We start from the raw sequence: 23148 nt of genomic DNA, 5'->3' as shown, positions 1-23148 counted from the left end.
AAGCAGGGACCCCCACAACCTTTTCAGAGATTCCATATAGTTTCATTGTTTGACAGCAAAATCATTGTTGTATTTTGGATTCATGTCAATTTGTGTTTTCAGATACGTATTTAACCACTTGAACCGTCAATACTTAACTTGACATTTCACTCTGTACTTAGTATGCTCTTTTTCCCCTCTACACCAAACCGTCTTTGCCGAAAATAGCCGATCTGGCTAAAGTTCTCCTAATATGAACACTAGGGTTCAAGTGATTAATATAAAAAAGGAGAAAAAGGTTTCTATCACACAAAGATTTGGAGGACCCCCTGTAGTAACTCTGAGGACGCCACTGGGGGTCCCGGACCCCCTGTTGAAGACCCCTGCCCTACAATGAACAGGCCAATGTTCAAACTCCACTCAGGGTGGCTTTTCTACTGGAATGTGATGCCTCCACTAAAACACATGCATTTCCCATAAATAATCCCTTCCAGAGGTAAACAGAATCAATATGTGTGTAATATGTGTAATGTTGGGCAGTCACGATGCAGTTATTATGGTGAAGTACCTTCTTTACAGTCATGTTTGTTCTCATGCAGAACAAAGCCACTTCGACACTGACAGCTGTAGCTGCCAAAGGTGTTGACACACTCATGCTGACATCCACCATTCTCCTTGGAGCACTCGTCTTTGTCTGGGGGATAGCACAGAAGGACACAATTGTAATTACTGTTCCAATAGGTTCAGTGCTCTTGCAGTGAAAGAAAATACACAAATCCTAAAGGCGTATGCTTTGTTGAACATCCCTTAAAAATAGGTATTTTCAATGGACAATTGTAATTGTGGAAATTGAAAATGCATAATTTTTGGTGACATTCCATCACTCATTATAAAGTGTGATGTGAGAGACAGCATTAAAGGACAACTTTGTTTTTTTACAACAAGGGTTCATATTTTAGATGGTCATTAGAGAAAAGAAAAGATGAGTGTTAAAATGTTTTCATTTACTTCTTACTATCGTTGTAGTAGTGATTTTAACGATTTGGATTTGCATGCATGTCCCCAGGTTGGGGGCAAGCATTCAAGTGGCTAAATATGTATTTTTAGACACAATAAGCCCATTCCCGAGATGCACCGCTATCTTTTATGGGCAGATGTGACTTATGGGGGCTGGTGTAAATAGTAACAAAGAAATTGCCAGCTTATTGTGTCTAAAAAGACATATTTAGCCACCTGTACGCATGCCCCCAACCACTGAAATCAACAACAAAAAAATCGCTAAAACAATAGAAAGCAGTAAATGAATACATTTTAAAACTCATATTTTCTTTTCTCTAATTACAATCTAAAATATGAACCCTTGTTGTAAAAAACAAAGTTGTCATTTAATGCCAGTAGACTCACCTGAAAAGAACTGAGCTTTGAAACCCTTTTTGGACACGGTGTTGTCCGACTTGAACTCAATGCGCATGTTGTTGTACTGGGAGGTGATGGCTTCGGGTTTCTCAGCTCCGCAGAACTTGCCGTGTAGCCTCGAGTCTGCAGAGAGCCCGCTACGTACCTCCACATAGTCGTACTTACAGACCTGAGAAAAGGAAGAGGCTTGTCAGATGCCTGGAAACATGTTTCGTGGCCGTTATGAAAACATTTAAAATCACTCGATTTGCCATAAACTGGTTAAGCCAGAGAACGATGCTACAGACCAGGGGTTCCCAAACCTTTTTGTCTCAGGGCACCCCATAAATATCTTTTTAATTCGAGGCACCACTAGATTATCATTTTCACTCACAGCACCTTATATTTATAGCATATCGTCGTTGTCGGGTGGAAACCTTGAATGTCCAAAACCGTTTTGTATTTATCATCTATAAAAATGTACTAAAACTAGTGAAAACAGAAGATCTACAAGCACACATCTACAAGCACACAACTGTGCTTGTAGATCGTCCGTTTTCACTAGTTTTGTGCGACAGACAGTCTTGTATGATGAAGCAGGGCTTTGCTTTACCAAAAGACGTACACATTTGAAACTTGGAGATACGAGGTTTCTGCCCGACAGTGACGATATTTTAGTGATTATGTTGCGAGGAAAACGTTGAGATAATAGCCATTTTGGTTAGAACTGACTGAAAATAACTTTGTACTTCAAGTTGATACTAAATATTTTTTCAAGTGTCCTAATAAATTCCAAATATTATCAAATGATCTCGCGGCACCCCTGGACTGCCGTCACGGCACCCCAGGGTTCCCCGTCACCCACTTTGAAAACCCCTGCTATAGACCAGTGGTTCTCAAACTTGGGGTCGGGAACCCAAGTAGGGTCCCCAAATTATTTTGGGGGGTCCCCAGATGATTAGCTTAATGGCATTTTTTTCCTCACTCAACGGTAAACAAACCAACACACAGTATAAGTGTATACAGGGTATCTGCACATTTATAAAGTGACAATTTAAGAAATAGCCGAACTATATGCTCACAACGCCTCGTTGTGAGCATGTAGATCTGCTATTTCCACAATATTTATCTGTGGAACCCGAGTCACATTAAATGTAATACCTACAATTCCAAGTGCTTGTCAGGGTGGGGGTCTCCAGTTCAAATATGTTTATTTTGGGGGTCAGGCCTAAAAAGGTTTGAGAAACCCTGCTATAGAGAGTGCAGTAAGATCTATAGAGAGACCACCAAACAGGAGGAAAAAAAAGCGAAACAGAACAAACCCACCCCATGCGGATTCATAATAACCCCAGTGCTCACGTCATTGCCTTCAGTCTCAAAGACGTCAAAGAGCAGAGTGATACGGTACTGGGTAGGGGCCACCAGCTGCCAAATGCAGTTCTTGTTGGGCGGGTACTCTCTGGGCCAGCCGGGACTGGTGATTGAACCATTCAACTTGGTGATGAAACCTCCACAGGCAGCTGTACGGTCAATAGAATATGAAAGAGAGATTGATATCATTTGATACAGGTAAGAAAATCACTTGGGGTTTTTTCGCTGTACACAACAGTACTTATTTTTCTTTTTCTTACTTCCCTGTAACTTGTAACCTTAAACTGCTGTGCCGCCTCTGGGCGACTGAAATTTCCCCCTTGGGATAATAAAGTTATCTATCTACATCTGAAAACACCCACATTTCACCACTTTGACAGTGAAAATGTGTTATACAAAGAACAAAATGTAGGGTAAATAGCCCTCCACAAATATTCTATTAATTATAAACCCCCAATGGTACGATAGTTACGCAATGAGGAAGGAATCTTTTTTTTTTGTCCTAAATAAACTTGTTTACTTGCTGACCTGACACTGAGGTCTCAGGCAAGTGTTACATCTCTTATGTAATATATGCTTTATCTCCCTCTCTACAAAAACATCTTTGAGAGGCTGGTGTGCGTTGTTCAACTTGGTCAACTTTAAATCAATTTAAAATATATAATAACAGGACAACATAAAGGTTTAAGTTAGATATCTTTACACATCATAATTGTGTAGTGATATACACCTTCCTCTAGAGGCAGACAGTGACTAAGGTTTGAAAAAAGGGTAAGAAGACGGAATAGGTATTTTGGAGCTTGTATACTAGTTGTTAGAGCTTAAAGAATGACTTGTAATTTAAGATAATAATGCTTATGCTGTCATGGATCCAATCTTCAAAAGACAAGCACAAATCACCTCTGGGCCTTCGAGGATAACTATACTTGTTATCTGGGTGGCCGTGACTAGGTACTGTATGAAGCACATGTCAAATTGCATATTGACAAAGTGGCAGTCACACTTGTTTCTGTGCTTACCTAGGGCTGTCACGATTATGACATTTTACATGACGATTAATTTTCTCTCAAATAATTGCGATTAACGATTTAATTGTGTTTTTGTCGTTGACAATTACATTTCTGTTTGGCTTTTAGGCTTTGAAGTTGCACATGGTAGATATGACGCATAACTTAAATATACAAAGAAATTACTGACATATCTGACAACTTTATACTTAAAAAAGAACATTGATAGTGGAAATAGCCGATCTACAAGCTCACAACGCGTCGCGGAGCGACGTGTTGTGAGCTTGTAGATCTGCTATTTCCACTATTTTTGACTGGAAACGATTATGAAAAATAATCACGATTATGTCAAATAATCACGATTAGACGATTATTATGTAATAATTGTGACAGCCCTGTGCTTACCTTCACAGCTGCGCTTGTCGGCAGCCAGCTCATAGCCTGGGTCGCAGGCACACTTGTAGCTGCCCAGAGTGTTCACACAGCGTTGCTCACAGCGACCATTGTCCGGCTTGGAGCACTCGTCCATCTCTACAAAGTACAATGATATGTTAGCACCCTTTAGCCGGCCCCCTCGTTCAATGGCTCTACATAAGAGGCCCTCCCCCAGAGAGCAGCAACAGAGCAGTGCAAGTAGAGGGAGATAAATAAATAAATGCATTACACAATAATGACATAATAAGGCTTAGATAATCTATAGAGGAATGACAATGCCCCAAGTGGGACAATGTCACGGCGGTATTTAGAAGATTTTCCTTTAACTCTCAAATACCTGGAACGCGCCCGAGTCGAGTTAGATTTTAACCACTTTAACCATTATTTTATGCTTTAACTTATAAAATAGCAGATATACAAGCTCACGTGCCGCGCTGCGAGCTTGTAGATCTGCTATTTTTGAAAAATCGTGAAAATGAGTGCAAGTCTTTGAATATCTTTGACCCGATCTTTGACCCGACTTCTAAATCCTTCCTCTAAATCATGCTGTTCTCAAACCTTTTCATGTCAAGGACCCCCAAAATTACTGGTATTTGGCCACGGACCCCCATCTCAAAATATGTTGTTCCAGGGACCACCCAGAAGCAAATATTTGCGTTACAAATGTTCGCTTTTAAGTAGATATATTAAAAGACTTGCAAAAAAAAATCATAATTTTTCAAAAATAGCAGATCTACAAGCTCGCAACGCGGCACTCGGTGCCGCGCTGTGAGCTTGTATATCTGCTATTTTTCAATAGTTAAAGCAGTCAATCCTAGGCCTAAAAGGGGTTAAGGCTCAAGCTGCTGATTTTTAACTGTATCTTTCCATGGTATATTCATAAAACCTCCCAATGTTTTCTATGTATTGAGGGCTCACCCCCAAACGCTCTGGAAAATCTTTGTCAGCGTGCGTTAAACACGTCCTCCAACGGGCAGGCTTTTTTACGTAGGCTGGCCACATTCAAATCGTAAAAGTGCATTTCAAGTCTCCATTATTTAAACTCTAACCTTTGAAAAAGTTGGCAGCGAAGCCGGCCTTGTTGACGGAGCCGTCTGAGACAAACTTCATCCATAGCTGATTGGAGCTGGTCTTGATGTCATCGGGCTTGTCGTAACCGCAGAAGCGGCCCAGCAGGGGGCTGTTCTCGGAGTTCCCATCGCGTACCTCCAGGTAATCATAGGCACAGCTGTCGTGTCTCTCAATCTGAGGGAGGATATAAAAAACACTCACAATGATCGTATCGTGGAGATTTAATTTATCGTGATAACGTCCTCCGTCATGCACTGGGGATCAATTCACCCTCTATTTGCCCGAGCTGCATATCCGGTACAACTTAAACCCTCTATAATTGGTAAAAGGTACTTATAATATACGTACTTGATACAGTCTTTTTTTCACTCTCTATCAAATGTCTTAGCCCAAAAATAGCCAATCTACAAGCTCACGACGCGTCGCAAACGCGACGCGTTGTGAGCTTGTAGATCTGCTATTTTTTGCCAAACGTTTCGCCCCCAGAATAAAGGATTTTGATTATCGCGATAATATCGTAAATCACGATTTCTTTTGTCACGATAATATCGTCCCAACCCTAGTCAGGACTGGTGTCTCACCTCAAAAGACTGGAAGGTCAGGCCGACATGGTAGCCCTGAGCCACGGAAATCTTCCAGATGCACACTTTGTTGGGCCGATAGTCATCTGGGTAGTTGGGAGACTGGATCTGCCCAATATCCTTCTTTACCTCTCCTCCACAGATGGCTGCGTGTGATAATGAAAACAACGCTGACGCACTTTGGATAGCAACATCACCAGCACATGTCTCTCAAAGGAGCATGTGCTCATTATTATTAGCGTACCGAGGATTACTGAAATGCCTTTCAGAATCGGCTCTACAGCACACATGTGTACTGTAGGTGTATATGCACCAGTGTTGATTTCGTCGACTAAAACTGTGACAAAAAATGTTTGTCGACTGTGTTTTTTTCACTGACGAAAACGAAATAAAAACGAAATAAAAACTAAGCTGTGATGACAAAAACTAAGACTAAATATATTGACAATTTCGTCAACAAAATAAAAACTAGACTAAAACGTTAGGGAGGGACTAGTGGAGAAGAGAGTAATTTTATATTTGGTTGCTCTCAGGTTTTGCATGCTGAAAATAGCAGATCTACAAGCTCACAACGCGTCGCGCTGTAAAATTACGATGCCATCAAGGTCTGCCAAAATACATTTCAGTTGACTAAATTAACTGTAGATTTAGTTGCTTAAAATCTTATGATATTTAGTCGACTAAAATTAGACTAAAACTAAAACTTTTCAGGTGACTAAATTATGACTAAAACTAAAAAACATTTTATTCAAAAGACTATGACTAAAACTAAATCAAAATTTGCTGTCAAAAACAACACTGATATGCACTCACACACACACACACACGCATGCACGCAAGCACACATGCACGCAGAGCAGCAGCCCGGCACTGTAGGGTCTGGAAACAATGGAGGGGGATATGAGCTCTGGCCAAAATCTGATTAATGCAGCGTAAAAAGGGCCTGACACATCAGCAGTGGGGAAGCCAAACATGAGGCCTGCCTTGCGGATATTACATGATCCCCAAGCAGCTTTCAGGCACATTGCTGACTACGTGACCGGCCATGCTGGTGTATGTGGTTTGCTTGGGGAGCAGCGGAGGGTTGAATAGGAGAGCTTCTTACCTTCGTACACAGCCGAAAAACCTTTCCCCACCCAGTTGCTGCTGCTACGGAACTCGATCCACAGCCGACTGTCGGTAGAGATGATTGGCTCAGGGAGCTTATCTCCACAGAAACGCCCTGTGGAGTCGCAAGGTGACATTCACAAATCAGAACTGATCTCCCCTTCACACAGTTTTTAATACAGCTCTCTTAAAAACAGCTCCTTACATTCACAGCTCACAACGTAATGAAACCGAAACTGCTTTTTTACGCTCAAGTTTTGTGTGTGTTTTTTTTTTAAAGATTTGTTTTTGGGCTTTTATGCCTTTATTGATAGGACTGACAGGAAATGGGGGGGAGAGATGGGGAGCGACACACGGCAAAGGTCGTCCGGATAGGGAATCGAACCGGCGACGCCGCCAGCAATCCATGCCTATGTGGCAATGCCTAAGTGGTATGTGCCTGGACCAGTAGGCCAGCGGGCGCCCCAACGAGTTTTGTGTTTTGACGATGGATGGCGCTGTTAGATAGCCTATGGGTCACGAGAATATGTTTCAATTCTACTGGACGTAACCGGAACGAAAAAAAAGCAATTCTTTTAAGGAATTAAAATACCAAAAAAGCCATAATGTATGTGTATGGGAGAGGGGCTGGGTGCAAGGTTGACACCGAAGCCTATATCTTTGGAGTGGATCATCGTGCCTGGACAAAGATTATTTTCCGAATCTAGAAGACTCGTGGGTGTCATTTGAATGCTCCCTTGCGCAGACGCAGAATATTCATCGAATTTTCAAAGGTATGTGGGAAAACTCTCTGAATCATAACAGAGAATGAGTTAATGAATGACTGGCCACGCAAGGACGCCTACATACAGACGCATTGTTTCTCCCCTGCTCCAGCCCGGGGAAAAACTCCATACAGTCTCATTGAAACACATTGACCAGGCGTCCTGGGGCGGCAAGTACAGTCACAAACAAACTTCTGCTCACAATAAAAAGCACATGAGCGAAGGAAGTGGGTTCCCAGCGTAAGTGGTCATAATAGTTAGTGACTGCTTAAACTTGAACTGTACACATTGTTAGAAATGTAAAAGCTAAAGTTTATTTAGCATCCTTTTGTTTTAGCCATCTGGCTGTGCAGTCAGTTTGATTTTATTCATCATTATCAGAGCAAATAGTAGACGGCACATGACAATACTACAATTAGTACGATTGCACAGCAGTTTTCATGTAGTGCTGACCTTTGAGTGGGGCCTTCCTCCAGTACCCATCTCGGATCTCTACGTGGTCATACCAACACAAATGACTCCTGTACAGATCCATGGAGGTGAAGTTCAGAATGATCTAAATAAAAAAAGATGAGGATGATTACCACCATGTGTGGTTCAAGGTCATGGCAACATGACATAGTGACATTTTGGTTTATCTGTCTGTCACATTGATCCTCTTATGCAGTGGTTCTCAACCTTTTCAGGCCGCGACCCCCAAAATAATCATATTTGAACTGGGGACCCACCACTCACCCAGACGAGCACCAAGAGTAGTTGAGGAATTACATTTTGTATAACAGGGTTCTATTGTGAAAATAGCCGATCTGCTATTTTCACAATTTCTGCCTCTAATATTTGACAATTTGGCCAATGTTTAATTTGTCATTTTAATATTAAAAAGTTCTTAAATTGTCACTTTGGAAATGTGCAGATATCCTCTATACACTTAAACTTCATGTTGGTTTGTTTACTGTTGAGTGAGAAAACAATGTTGTACATGAAGTTAATCATCTGAGGACCCCCCCACAATATTTTGGAGACACCCCTGGGGGTCACAACCTACAGGTTGAGACCCACTGCTCTTATGGAGGGTGAGGACTGAGGTAAGGCAAAACCAACCAGTGGATGGACACAGCAATGCTGGTAAAAGTTTGTCTCAAGTCACTCAGACATTTTTCCATTTACTCATGAATCATACCTTTTCCCCCGGCGTGACCGATATCCTCCAGATGCAGTGCATGTAGGCTGAGTAGCCATTGGGGAAGCCAGGGGAGGAGAAGTTCCCGCTGCTGTCCTGCAGACTGTCCCCACATCCTAACCACACACACACACACACACACACAGACACACAATATACATCAAGCTCTGAGCATATTGAAATGCCAATTAGCTCCTGCCTGAAACCATCGCCATTGAATCCAGCTGCACAGACAAACGGCTCTGAAGTGGAATCCCATGACACCTCGCAGCGAGGGCAGCGATGCTTGATGGGTGGAATTAAAACACGGAATGTGAAGTAACGGACAACCCTTTCATGTTCAAAGGCACATCTGCTGATCATATTCACACCCACCCTTCCCAGATGATCGTCACACAAAATAATAGTAAGCATGAGACATATCCTCTGAAAGTAGAGCTGGCACACTATAAATAACCCGGCCCTCTGGGACAACCCATGATGCATTATATACGTGATGCTGCCAGTTAAAACCTCCCTCAGGTTGACTGGGAAAAAACTAACTGTGCTTAAGGGACTTACTCCAAACAGTACACATCACGGCCTCAGGGCAAAGGATCCCCCAGCAGGCTTGAGGGGAAGCTAATACCCAGCAGGAGAGAGATTTGCTTTATTACGGCGGCGATACAGAAAGAGATTAGAAGATAGGAAATGTACCCTGGGTTGTTTGTCATGGGAACTAGATGCAGATTATTACCTCGGTGCTTCCTTTACCCTGCTCGGCTCCAGTGGGAGTTACAAAAACACCCCCCCCCCCCCCCCCTCCCTCTTCCCAACTGTTTACGTTTCTGGCTCCCCTTGAGGTCAGCGTAAACGCGTTTAAAAACGGCACCCAGCGTGAGCCACAAGTTCTGTCTTAATAACGCTTGGCAGAGATCTGGTGATACTAAAACCATTAACAAGCCCTTTGGCACTCTGAGGGCGATGACAAACGCTCCTAAGAATGCTAGTGTGTGAATGGGAGATCCGTGGCTCTTTAAGGATTTTTTTTCCCTTTTTTCTTCTTCCCAAGAACACGTGGAGAGACTCACTAAACTCATCCCCCACACTGTGCGCCACATCATCCACTCTGCTTTTCCTTCAAGAGAGCAAGATTGTCACAGGGCTGTGCAACTCACACAGACGTATATTTATAAAGCCCTACCGACCAGGAGTCATTTATGGACTTCCACTTCTACAGCGAAACCACACTGGGCCAGTCCAGCCTCTGGTCGCCATCACCATGTTTGTACGCTGAGCTTTAATGTGGAGCTGACAGCCCAGCTATCCTAGCCTGAACTACAATTAAAGTCTGTGACATCAGATGGGTTTAGCAGATGGCTATTCCAATGCAATGTCTGTTAATGCCATAAATTCACTTTATTTCGAATGCCTGTTTTGCACTCGCGCATTAAATCTTCTCTCACATCTTTGTGAGCGTAAATACACAGAGAACCAACTAGGAAAACAGTCAGAGCGGCAGTGTATAGCTCTCTTTAGGGTGTTGGTCATACAGTTTACACTGTGCAAATGCCGTGACCTGGGGACACAACAACAGTGTGTGTGTTGAGCAGCCATTTTAGTTATTGTCTTCTTGAGGCCAGCTGTTCTTTTGCCTCTATCTGGGAAAAGACTGATGACAAACTTCCTGTCCTCTGGTAGTGTTTACACTCCTCCTGGCTTGGTCGTCTCAGAAACCGTAGCCAGGGAGCCACACCACATCAATGGTAGATGCCTGGCTATTTCTACACAGTGTAAACTACATCTGGGGGAAAGGCAGGGACTGCTTCTTAAGCGTTCTTTCCCTGAGCAATATGTCGCACATGCATGCCAAATAATAGCAAGACAAGAGAGTAAAACCACAAGAGACAGACTTTGGCATTTTGGGTCTTACTGGAGCACTTGTAGAGTTTGCGTGCCTGTGCGATATCCCCCTTGCTTAGTCTGGTCCTCTGGCCGATGGGAGGTCGCACACCGTTGACATCATAGCGTGGCAGGATGGTGTCCAGGAAGATGCCTCTGCAGGATAGGAAAACAGACATTTATCAGCACAAAAACCAAAATGTCATAGCCTGACACTCAGCCTGAATTAACATTTTGTTTCACTCCATTATTCAGTCTGAAAGTGCTTCCATCCAGAGCTGTTTCTGGGATGGGCGTTGCCAAAGAGGCAGTCTTCTGCGATTGGTTCACTGTCTGACCAACACAACAGTAGCAAAGCAGATGACGTAGTGTTGTTATGTGTGGCTGGCTAGTGGCTAGCCTGTTGCTTGCTAGTGCTACTTGCTAACCAAAGAAACAGCAGGAATAGGAGCACAACAAATTAGTAATCAAACACAACATAACATGTCTGCTACTCATGTTTCATAGCGAGATCGATACGATCGCATTTTACCGCATTTTACCGCGACGCAATGTGTGCGGTCCTGTCCGGGCACATGAGTTCTGGTCACAAGAACAAGACGCTGATTCACAACGCTGATTTGCCGTACGGATTTCCAAACGAGGAAAACCTCTTCAGTGAGAGCAACACCAGACTCCCTGAATCGCCAAAACAAAGTTTTAAAGGGGCGTGGCTAGCGATTCAGGGCTAAAAACGTCATGCATATGGCCCTAACCATAAACTCACCCTCTAACATGTTCTGTGATTGATGAAGCAGCTCATCATCATTAATCTGTTAAAAGTTCAACATTATCTCTTTGTTTATTTTACAACAAGGGTTCATATTTTAGATTATAATTAGAGAAAAGAAAAGATGAGTGTTAAAATGTTTTCATTTACTCCTTTCTAACGTTTCAGCTATTTTAACATTTGACTTTGATTTCAGTGGTTGGGGGCATGCATGCAGGTGGCTAAATGTGTCTTTTTAGACACAATAAGCCCATTCCCAAGATGCACCACAATCTTTCATGGGCAGATGTGACTTATGGGGGCTAGTAGTGTTACTGTAAAGAAATCACCGGGTTATTGTGTCTAAAAAGACATATTTAGCCACTTGCATGCATGCCCCCAACCACTGAAATCAAGGCCATTTAAAAAAAAAAAAAAAACATTTTAACACTCATTTTTAACACGTGTGTGTGTGCCTGGTCTGGCCTGGCCTGAACAACAGCGCCCCTCCCTTAACATGTGTGGTCATAAAAGGTACTGCAGGCCTGCAGGCTACATACAGACACACACACACGCACACACGCACACACACACACACGCATACACACACGGCCACGTATAGGAGACGGTGTAACCACCGCTCAAAAACAAAGTTGTCCTTTAAGAGGGGATGCTGACGGCTGTTGGCCCATGAAGTCCGTTCTAAAAAGTGCCATCTCTGGACACAAAAGAAAGGCCAGGAGAACAGTCTCATATTTACTTCAGATCAGCATTATTAGGCCTGACCGCAGGGGCAGGGCTCTAAGAATGGCATTGTTGTCGATTCAACACTTTGGTCCCCCACAAGATATCGATTGGATTTGGATGGATTGCCGTGGCATTTGCTGTGCACCTTCATCCTCCCCAGAGGATGAACCCTAACCACTTGAGTGACCTCATCTATTTAGTCTAGTACAATATGTGAACAAGATATCTCAAAGTCTAATGGATGGATTGCAATTGTTTGATAGATAGAAACCTTTATTATCCCAAGGGGGAAAATCAGTTGCCCAGAGGCAGCACAGCAGTATAAGGTTATTTTCAAAGTTACAGAGAAGTAAGAAAAAAGATAAAAGAAAAACAAGAACAGAGTACAGTAAAGAGCAAGGTACATCAAGAGAGGGAACAAATAATATATATATATATATATATATATATATATATATATACACAAGAGTGTCCTTAAGCACAACTATCAAAAAAGTACAGGGTCCAAATCAAAAAGTGACCATAGCAGTCAATGCTAGTCAATGCAACAAGTATCTCACTGTTTGTCCAATACTGTGGTCCTAAACAAGATAATACAAAAAGAGACTACCTGGGTGTTAGGAGGACGACCTCTAGGAGATGCTAATGGACATTTAGACTTGTCTTGTTTAATTTACAAAAGGAATTGGAATTGACTGCTGGTTGCCTTTCAGTTGTACAAATGTTTTCCTCTGAGACCAGGAGTCACGGAGGCCATTACTGAGGTTAATGCTGACATCACACTTTCACACACACGTGTGCCCCACAGATGGGAGCACAGCTAAGCCCTTCCCTACAAATACTGAAAGGAAATCAAACTACATTACATGGAGCATTGAATGGTGGGTAGGCGAAAAGCAGTCACATTCATTGTTCAAATTCAAAGCTCAAAATAACAACTTCAAGTGCGGTGGGAAAAACAAGGCACATCGTTGACGTGGAAAGTACATTTTCATGCGACTGTCTCACTTAACACTTTAGTACAGGGGTCTTCAACAGGGGGTCCAGGACCCCTAGGGGGTCCTCAGAGTTACGACAGGCGGTCTTCCAAATCTTTGTGTGATAGAAACCTTTTTTCTCCTTTTTTATATTAACCACTTGAACCCTTGCGTCCATATTCAGAGAACTTTAGCCAAAAATAGCTCACAACGCCTTGTGCTGTGAGGATCGGCTTTTTTCGGCAAAGGTGTTTGGTGTAGAGGGTTATAAGAGCAGACTAAGTACAGAGTGAAAGGTCAAGTTTTTTAAGTATTGACGGTTCAAGTGGTTAAATATCTGAAAACACAAATCGAAGTGATTCCAAAATACACTGATGATTGTGCTGTCAAAAGATGAAACTACATGGAATCTATTAACAGGTTGTGGGGGTCCCTGCTTCATCTCTCTCTCAGCTAAGAGGTCCTTGGCCTGAAAACGTTGAAGACCCCTGCTTTACTATAGTTTATCATCTCCTCCTCTCTGTAGTCATTGGTGAGCAATGGCCCAGCTCCCCGGCCGTTCCCATGGTGACATGCCTATCAACTGCAGGCATGTGCAAACAGTGCAGCCTGAGCTAACAGTTCGGCCTTTGCTGCCTGTACGTCCGTCTGTCTGCTTCCAAGAGCCCGTATGCTGGCTGCCGGTGAACAACGCCACTTCAGCCCGGTGTCAGAGCAGAACAAAGGCCACATTGGCAGGTCTTTATTTGAGTTGGCTCTGCTCCATGCACCAGGCCTGAAAAATGTCTCCAGAGCCAGGGGGGCTAGGGAGGAGGGTTAAAGCTGTCGGTCGGGTAACACACCCAAGACAAAAAGCTTTAGGATCAGCCCTGCTTGTCCCCGGGAGACGCATCAAAACATGAGGGCAAGCCATGAAATCATCCTAACAACACTCTCGACAGGAGGGAAAGACCCTGGCAGAGACCCTGGCTTCCCACGGTGATTTACAGTAAAACACTGAGCAGACACAATGGCTAATAATTGGCCAACAAAGGAAGACACTGGTACAGGTAAAAAACCAGCCAATAAGCACTCGGGAAAATGTGCTCTGCATATAATCTAAACCCATAGAATTACTTCTGAAAAGCTAACTGGAGACCCATGTCTCCAGTAGTTCTCTGAAACACAATTACACTTCTAAATAGTTTTATTAACCACAACAAATTTAAGTTAGGAACAGGACAATGGCGACAGTCACTGACTTTAAATGAAAACAAAAGTGTGAGTTCACAGACCAGAGCAGATGTGCAGCATATTCCAACAATGCATCAGGCTGCAGTGTGTAGTACAACAACATACAAGTTTAAGTTCCATACTGTACAGTGTACACCAATATTTAAAAGTAGTTATATGGTACTGTCTCGGGTACATTGACCGAGTCAAATCTAATATGAAAGCAAGGGTCCAACCAAAAAACACAATTTCATCCAACAAAGTCAGATCTCCAAGTCACTCCCTGAGGGCTGATGACCACAGATGAAAATACTGCACTTTAGTTTGTTATCATGGATAGTGTTATGTTCTATGCTTGGCCTCACGTTGGTTTTTGACCAATACCGAAATATCTCTCTTGCCTCTCACTCTTCACTCTGATTCACAACAAACGCAGGCAAAAATACAAATATTTCCTAAAAACACACCAATTTCATCATGTGCACAGCACATTCTTGGAAACACAAGAGCCAGACGGACATTTCTGTACACTGGCCTCGACCCAGCCACAGCCGCCAGTCAGACAAAGATTCTCTCTCTTCTTCCCAGAATTTGGTTGCCACAAGCGTATGGCAGTTGATTTACGAAGAGGCCCATATACTGAGAGAGCAATGGAGGACATGGAAGAGAGTGCACGGTACCAGACGGGGGGTAGAACAAAAGGAAAGCCAACAGATGTTTCTCATATCACACTGGGGCAGTCATGATCACGATGAGCACTCACCTCTCTGCTCCTCTCACTTGTGTGTGTGTGCCCAGGGCTCGTGTTACACTCATAGCATAATGGGTGTCAAAACCACTTCTGCTGTCGTAGGAACATTACGTTGTTGTCGGGTGGAAATCTTGTTTGTCCACAACCGTTCGTTTTGTATTTATCATCTAAAAAATTAACTAAACTAGTGAAAACAGACGATCTACAAGCACAGTAGATCTGCTGTTTTCGCTAGTTTTGTGCGACGGTCTTGTATGATGAAGCAGGGCTTTGTCTTACCAAACTTGAAATTTGGATATACAAGGTTTCTGCCCGACAGTGACGATCCAGCTGTTGAAAGGTTATCCTAAAGGTTGTCCGGATCGGAAATCGAACTGGTGACGCAGCCAGGCATCCATGCCTATGTGGCAAATGCCTAAGTAGTATGCGCCCGGACCAGTAGGTCAGCAGGCACCCCTGTTTACGATATTTTATATAGAATTGTATGATTTTTAGATCATGCAAAACTGACATAGCATGCTCATGGCAGCGGGAGGCAACAGCAATATTCAAAGATCGCAACATCACTACAGACATTCCAATAGGAATGAAGCGTCCTCTGAGTTAGGAGTGATGCTTTATGCAATTACTACGTGACTCATAAGATTGGCTTTGCCACAGTCCAGCTGGTGAGCGACACTCCAGATGAACTGTGGCCTTGAAATGAGGCGAGGCTGGTACACCCCAGACTGACATAACACCGAGGCAGGTACGTGCCTCCACCAAACACTGTGACACATTGTGTGTCTATTACTGACTGACAGCGCAACATCTGGAAAGGCTTCCTGCGGCATCAAACGAGGAGCTGAAGATAGAAATGAGGTCAGCTGGCACTCAGGGACACTCTGGCACACTGGAGTGTCATTAAGTCAATGGCACACCCTCAGCTTTCATTTTCAAAAGCCAGGAAGACGCTCCTCAGTCATGTGAATTATGAATAAGAGTGCTTGAAATGTATTCCACTGGCTACTGGCTACATTGATTGCTCTTTAAGAAATGTTTATTTTTTTATGGGGGCACGGTGGCGCAGTGATTAGCAATTCGCCTCACAGCTAGAAGGTCCTGGGTTCGATTCCTGCCGGGGGACGCTGTGGGCACTGGCGGAGTGTTCCTCCCTCCGCATCATCAGCGCCCACACCCTAGGTGGGGTCGGCGATAGGGCCTTTCTGTGTGGAGTTTGCATGTTCTCCCCGCATCTCCTAGGGTTGATACCCTCACAAAAACATGCACGTAATAATGCCTCCCCCTGGCCAGCCGGGGCGCCTGATGGAGGGGAAAGGAACTGGTTGGAATAACGTGTTCCTTCCACACGCTACGTCCAAACCAGGGAAATCTCCACTGTCAGGTGAAAAGAAGCAACTTGGACTCCTCATGCATAGAAGGAAGCATGAGGTAGTCTGTTGTCTCCCCAGGCGCGGCAGAGGGAGAGCAGAGACCAGGATTACATAGGCAATTGGCACTGGGTGAAAAAATGGGTTACAAAATTGTGGGATAAAGATTTTGTAAAAAAAATTAAAAAAAATGTTTATTTTGGTGAGAAAGGTGGGCATTTCAGCCTGAGCACACCGCGTCTGAATTTGTAACAACAAGAACATTTAAACATTTTGCACTTGCATCAGCCTGAGCGGATCTTCTGCAATCCAGATGCTTGTGGTTGTTTATCTGGTGTTTATCTTCTGTGGGACAAAGCATACCGCCCAAAACAAGTCTTATCTGTTTTAATTATTTTTCTTTTTCAATTTAGTCATTATGCCAATTTCCATGCCAATTCCACGCACACACACTTGTGTAGTCTTGTTGTCCCTGCTGACCCCACGCCTCCTCCGATACACATGGAATTGACTGCCAGTGAGGGGCAGGGAAGTGAAGAGAATGTTAGAGAGGCAGGGGCTGAAATGTCTAAAAGGCCCTTTTGGTGGAAATATTGAAAATAGCAGACCTCCAAGCTCTGGAGGTCGGCTATTTTCGGTGCTTGATACCACACTGAACTAAACATAATCAAGTCAATACTGGAGATGTGGCGTAGAGCATGGATTTCTACACAGAGGGGGCAATTATTTCAACATAAGATGCTGTATTCAAGTTCAGGAGAGTCTGGACAAGACAATTCTCTTGAATGCTGCCTTCAGGTACTGTATGGCATGGAAAGAGGGCATTTGCATTTCTTTCACCACAGTAAAAACTGAAAACTGCATTCATGGTCTGGACTGGAGAGGGCACTTTTTACAGACAAAAAAAAGGGCAGGGGCTCAAGCCCCCTTTGATGTCTATGTGTGCACGTGCCTGGTGAGGAGCTTCACCGGGAGGACGTAGCGTGTGCGAATGTAAACCCGATTCACTGTTCTGCATCAAACTGTTGCTGCTGGTGCAGCGAAAAAAATAATGCCCCCCCCCCACCCGGCTTCCACCCCCCTGTGCGCCCTTTAGAGACGTTTTTTACCCTAAACTGAAAGGACAAGAAAGGCTACATCTCTCTCTCTCTCTCTCTCTCTCTCATCATTAAGAGTTGACCTAAATTGTGCTCACAGGGGAGTCAACCTTCTGTGGTATGGTACACATTATAACACCTGGTAACCATGAAGCTTTGCAGCAAACATCTAAGAAACAGTTATGCACGACCCTTCCGACAAGCACTGCTCTACCCAAAATTATGTGTTTTTTTGTCTTTTTACGGAGCGAAAAGTGTTGAGCGACAGAGTATAAATTCGCCTTATTAAGCATGTACAGAGGTCTGGGATGCTGGATGGATCACGCTGCTAACGATCAAAGCCTCTTCAAAGGGCCTTTTGGAGTATAATGAGGCCGTTCACGGTATGAGACATGGCCATTTACAAGGAACTTCACAGGCCTATGAATGTGGCATGCGTATGCCCGATTAATACTTGGGTTTGCGAATCGTGTTGCACAAAATAACAGATCTACAAGTACAAGCTCACACAGCATGAAATCAATCATCAGATAGCCAGTCCAGTATTGCTGGGTAACTCAAGCCCAGGATTGATGGGAGTGCTTTGCAGGGCCTGGTGCTGCTGCTACACCAGTGGGATCCAAACAGGACTGCCTTAATTGGAACGGGCTGCGGGTGGGAGCAGGCTCATGGCAGATTAACACTTTCAACTATGCCTTCCAAAGCACTGCCATCAGCCTTCTAAGAACTAGTGTGCACTTTAACGAGTTTACTGAATAAATCACCAAAATGTAAATCAAGTTAAATTGAAACTGAACTTTGAGTGTACAGAAGAATGTTTATAACATTTACAGGCCTGGAATTTCACAATTTTAGGGGCAAGGCAACTTGGCCTTTTATGTTGTTTTGAGGTCACAAAGGCCAAATGCCAGGGCAGGAAGGCCATCAAATAAAACAAGATTTTAGTCCATTGAAAGCATTTTTTGAATTTAAGGGTTAGGGATGATAACCTTACCTGCAGTGAAATAGATAAATTATGGTATTTACAATCTGATCCATGCTCAGCCCTGCACCAATCAAAGTCACTGGATTGGTTTAAAGTTGGGGACTCCAGAATCTCAACAATTTCAGAATCTCAACAAAAAAACACTGGTGTCTACATGACAAAAAAAAAGAGACACCGGTGTCTACTGTCTACATATTGACCAGAAAGAGAGAGGAGAAAGTGGTACAGTCAGCTTGGGCATCAAGGCCACTGTGGCCTCAAGCCATGCCATTGGTTTGAGGGGCACAAGGCCAAACTGAGGGGCAACGGCAGCCATGGCCTTCATGGCCTCCATGAAACTCCTGCCCTGTATAACAATGTAGATTGTTTTACAGATGGTTAAAAGCAACTGTTACAGGGAATATTATAAAATACACTATTTTTAGCAGAATAAGAACCCTTAAACATAACAGCAACACGGGAAGATTTGATATAAATGGAATTGGATCCTGCTTATTGGTCCCCTGAGTGGATTTAAAAGGATACATCAAATATAATGACTATTATTTCAGGCACCCAAGTGTAAGACGTTTTTTCCCGCCTGGCTTGGTAATGCCTCTACCAGGACAGGCAATGTACTCCAGTCCAAACATCACACACACCAGCACTATCAGCACTACTGCCTCTCCAAAGTAGGTTATTGTCACTGTCGGGCAGAAACTCCAAGTTTCACATTTGTATGTTTTTTTGCAAAGCAAAGCCCTGCTTCATTATACAAGGCCGTCACACAAAAGTAGTGAAAACAGCAGATCTACAAGCACACAACGCCTCGCGGTGTGCTTGTAGATCAGCTGTTTTCACTAGCTTAAATCACTTTTAAAATCATAAATACAAACAAACGGTTTTGGACATACAATGTTTCCACCCAACAACGACGTTATCCTACAATGTAACCACAGACTGTCAAAGGAGTTAAAAGATTACAACAAAAACACAGTTGCATAAGACATTGAGGGAGGGGAAGGAGGACACATATCCAAACATTCACATTTTTCAGCAGCTGTTCTACATAAGAGCAAGGCACTGACATGCTCACTGGTTTCATGAATGAGAAGATTTGTCAAGAAAACAGCAGAGAAACCGGCAACCAGTGGTGGAAAAGTGCTCAAATGTTTTACTTAAGTAAAAGTATCAATACTGCAATGTAGAAAAACTAGAAATACTCCAAGTCCAAGCGATACGACGTGTTGTGAGCTTGTAGATCTGCTATTTTCAAACAGCATAAAATAGGGCTAAAGTGGATTCATGTATGTTTTATAATATAATCATTTATATCTGCAAAGTTACTAGTAACTAATGTTGTGGAGTAAAAGTACAATATTTGGATCCGAGATGTAGTAGAGTAGAAGTAAAAGTATTGGAAATTGGAAATACGCTAGTAAAGTACAAATACTTCAAAACTGTACTTAAGTGTACACGACTGCCGGCAACAGTTCTTTTTTGCAACAACATGGGTCATTTGGGTACGTGCTTAGTTTTCCACTGATTCAACAGATGTATTCATCATATACAGCACATACATCTGGACCAGTATGACAGTGATTTGTCCCAGGACATTGTAAACGGGAAGACACACAATGGGCAAAACGTACAGTGGACTGGGAAACAGTTCACTCTGAGCTGGACAACTGATTTTCATCTGCATTGTGCATGGAGAACTTGGCATTGGCTCATACCTGGAGAATGTGTTCCTGGCATAGTGCATGATACTGTCAAAGTCATAGACCTCTCCCAAAGAGTCCACCTCCCCTGGCTCCATCTTCAGAAAGTTATACTCCTGTCCTGTGAAAAGAAAAAAGCATACTCAGACATATGAAACAAACTCATGTTCCACCTCTGCATGCATGTCAACGGTGAAGAAAATAATAATCATACAAACTGTACAATGAGGCTACAGATACATTCGTACTTGGATTGGAAGATGATGCAAGGACAGCAAAGTTTTACATTTTTAGAGTTTTAACAATCTACTGGAGAATGGAGACAGATAAACATATAAAAGTCAACATTATGGCAAGTTATGTTTAGATTTAGGTCAGGAGGGATTTAGAAATCTGTGGCTTGGAACAGGACTCCATGAGCATCAGATGAGCGTGTAGCCTGCAGGTGTGTTTTTCTGTGGTTTCGTCTGCCTTAGCCTTACTTCCCCCGGAGTTATTTATGTTTGTTTTTTATCAGTTTGTCTCAAACGGGAATGTCTCTATTAGTTCTGTGGGTTCTGGCACGAGGCCGTCACTCATACCTGGTTGAATGTTGTCCCGGATGATGCTGACGTGTTCGTCCCGATCGGGCCGCGTGTGTTCGTGCCAGAAGCCAATTACGTGGCCCAACTCGTGCACCACGATACCAAACTTATCGCAGTTTTTCCCAATGGATATTGCCTGGGGGCCTCCTCCTCTGCGACCTACATACGAACAGCACCTATAAACCCATCACAGACACACAATAAACACAGACGTACACAGATAGACACACACAAACATAACGGTTAGCCGGGTCAAGGAACGGCATCTAGCGGAAACATCTTTTCCACCAACATGCCAGTGGAAACCACAGAGAGTGGCCAAATCAGGAAGGAAAGGAACGTCCACCCTGGTTCTAGAAAGCATGCAGTGTCTGCTAACATGCACTTCCATATTTCATAAACACACAACACCATCGCAAAACAACCTCTGTAGTGTTTCGCAGGACAGCCAGCCAGATGAGGTGCCCCCTCTCACATACATACATACATACATACATACATTCATACACACACACGCTCTCACACACTCACACACACACACACACACACACGTGTCACAAGGGGGGGAAAGTGGGACTGAGTTACTAGGGGCCCAAGGTGGAGGGGCCTGGAATTATTTTATACTTTAGCTATTAAAAAATAGCAGATCTACAAGCTCACAGCGAGCTTGTAGATCTGCTATTTTTGAAAAGTCGTGAGAACGTGTGCAAATCTTTGAATATACGTATTTGTTAAGCAAACATTCTGGGGGAGGGTCCCCTGGAACTAGATATTTTGAGATGGGGGTCCGTGGCCAAATACATATCATTTTGGGGGTCCTTCACATGAAAAAGTTTGAGCACCACTGACATAGAAACATAGGTTTTAAAAAAAAAAACCTTAGAAGGATTTGAAATATTCAAAGACTTGCAAAGATTTTCACGATTTTTCAAAAATAGCAGATATACAAGCTTGCAGCGCGGCACTCGGTGCCGCGCTGCAAGCTTGTATATCTGCTATTTTTCAATAGTCAAAGCACCCAGGACCCAGAATTCGGTGCGACACCGTCCCCTGCACACACCAAGCTGGCTGCCTTCAGGCCTCCATCCCAGCGTGACATGAAAGGTTCAGTGTGGGAGTCTGGTAGACGGGTGCACACATCGCGCCCCCGTGGCCCAGCCAGCCGCTCTCTCTAATTACTGTGCGCCCAGGCAGCCTCTCCTGAGACACGCCTTGAACTTTGCACAGGACAGATGGGGGTCTGCTGAATATGCAGCAGAGCCAAGCATTCCCACTGCTAACCGCTGCCGCCCGAGTGGATAATGTCATCCCTGTTACCCTGGAGGCCAGTTACCAGCAGGCTAAAATGGGTTATCAACATTTCTGCCACATATTTCCTTCTGACGCACCGCTGGTGTTCAGCGCATACAAACTGTTAAACAGGAACTGCATGACGCCACGACAGTTTGGACGGGATGTGTCTGAATATCTTAAGTTATGACACGCGTCTGGACTGGAACATAGGGAAGTCATCGAGGGGTTGGGGGTGATGGAAGAAGTGAAATAAGGAAGGAGCGAATGACTGTAGAAGTTGAGGTCGTCACTCCCTTGGGTGCTGTTCTGCACACCACGCACGTGTATGACACGACCGCCTGTTTCCCAACGAGTCTGTGGCCTTGTGCTAGATGCAGAATAGACCAAAATTTTAAGTGAAAATCTTTAACTCAAATCTTTGCTTCTGGGGGTCCCTGGAAGAAAATATTTTGCAATGGGGGTCCAGGGGGTCCAGGATTTAGAGGACATTTTGTAGAATGTGCCTAACAGTTTTCTGAAAAAGAAAAAAAAAACTTTGTTCTCAAATCAGTGGTTCTCAAGGACCCCCAAAATGATATGTATTTGGCCACGGACCCCCATCGCAAAGTATTTTGTTCCAGGGACCACCAGAAGCAAAGATTTGGGTTAAAAAATGTCACTCTAAATTTTGGTCTATTCTGCATCTAGCTGAAGGCCACAGACTTGTTGGGAAACACGCGATCGCATGACATACGTGTGCACTGTGACATGACTGAGGTTAGAAGGATGACGAAGCCCGCGGAAACATTCTTGTCCCCTGAATGTCCATCTTTCTCATGGCCCGGCGAGGGGGCTGAAATAGCAACTCATGCGCAAGACTGGGGACAGAGGAGATGAGCAAATACGGAAAGGCTGCCGAGTGGGAGGCAAGGAA

The 23148-nt window shown here is 43.7% G+C and overlaps 1 protein-coding gene across 1 annotated transcript in view; it reads right to left on the bottom strand.

The window, feature by feature from the left end:
- The window catches only part of bmp1a (bone morphogenetic protein 1a), a 47628-nt gene that overhangs the window by 9648 nt on the left and 14832 nt on the right, over positions 1 to 23148 (bottom strand). The window contains exons 5-16 of the mRNA XM_080738223.1: positions 20940 to 21118; positions 20374 to 20479; positions 10803 to 10927; positions 8891 to 9006; positions 8164 to 8266; positions 6945 to 7061; positions 5840 to 5985; positions 5237 to 5432; positions 4158 to 4283; positions 2734 to 2894; positions 1384 to 1564; positions 548 to 673 (exon numbers count right to left, since the gene is read on the bottom strand). Coding sequence (XP_080594349.1) covers positions 548 to 673; positions 1384 to 1564; positions 2734 to 2894; positions 4158 to 4283; positions 5237 to 5432; positions 5840 to 5985; positions 6945 to 7061; positions 8164 to 8266; positions 8891 to 9006; positions 10803 to 10927; positions 20374 to 20479; positions 20940 to 21118 — 1682 coding nt within the window. The remainder of the gene's footprint in view (positions 1 to 547; positions 674 to 1383; positions 1565 to 2733; positions 2895 to 4157; positions 4284 to 5236; positions 5433 to 5839; positions 5986 to 6944; positions 7062 to 8163; positions 8267 to 8890; positions 9007 to 10802; positions 10928 to 20373; positions 20480 to 20939; positions 21119 to 23148) is intronic.

The sequence above is a fragment of the Nannobrachium achirus genome (assembly GCF_963921795.1).
Source record: "Nannobrachium achirus genome assembly, chromosome: 12".
Lineage (NCBI taxonomy): Eukaryota > Metazoa > Chordata > Actinopteri > Myctophiformes > Myctophidae > Nannobrachium > Nannobrachium achirus.
The sequence above is the reverse complement of the archived record's forward strand: the minus strand, read 5'-3'. Positions and strand labels throughout refer to the sequence as shown.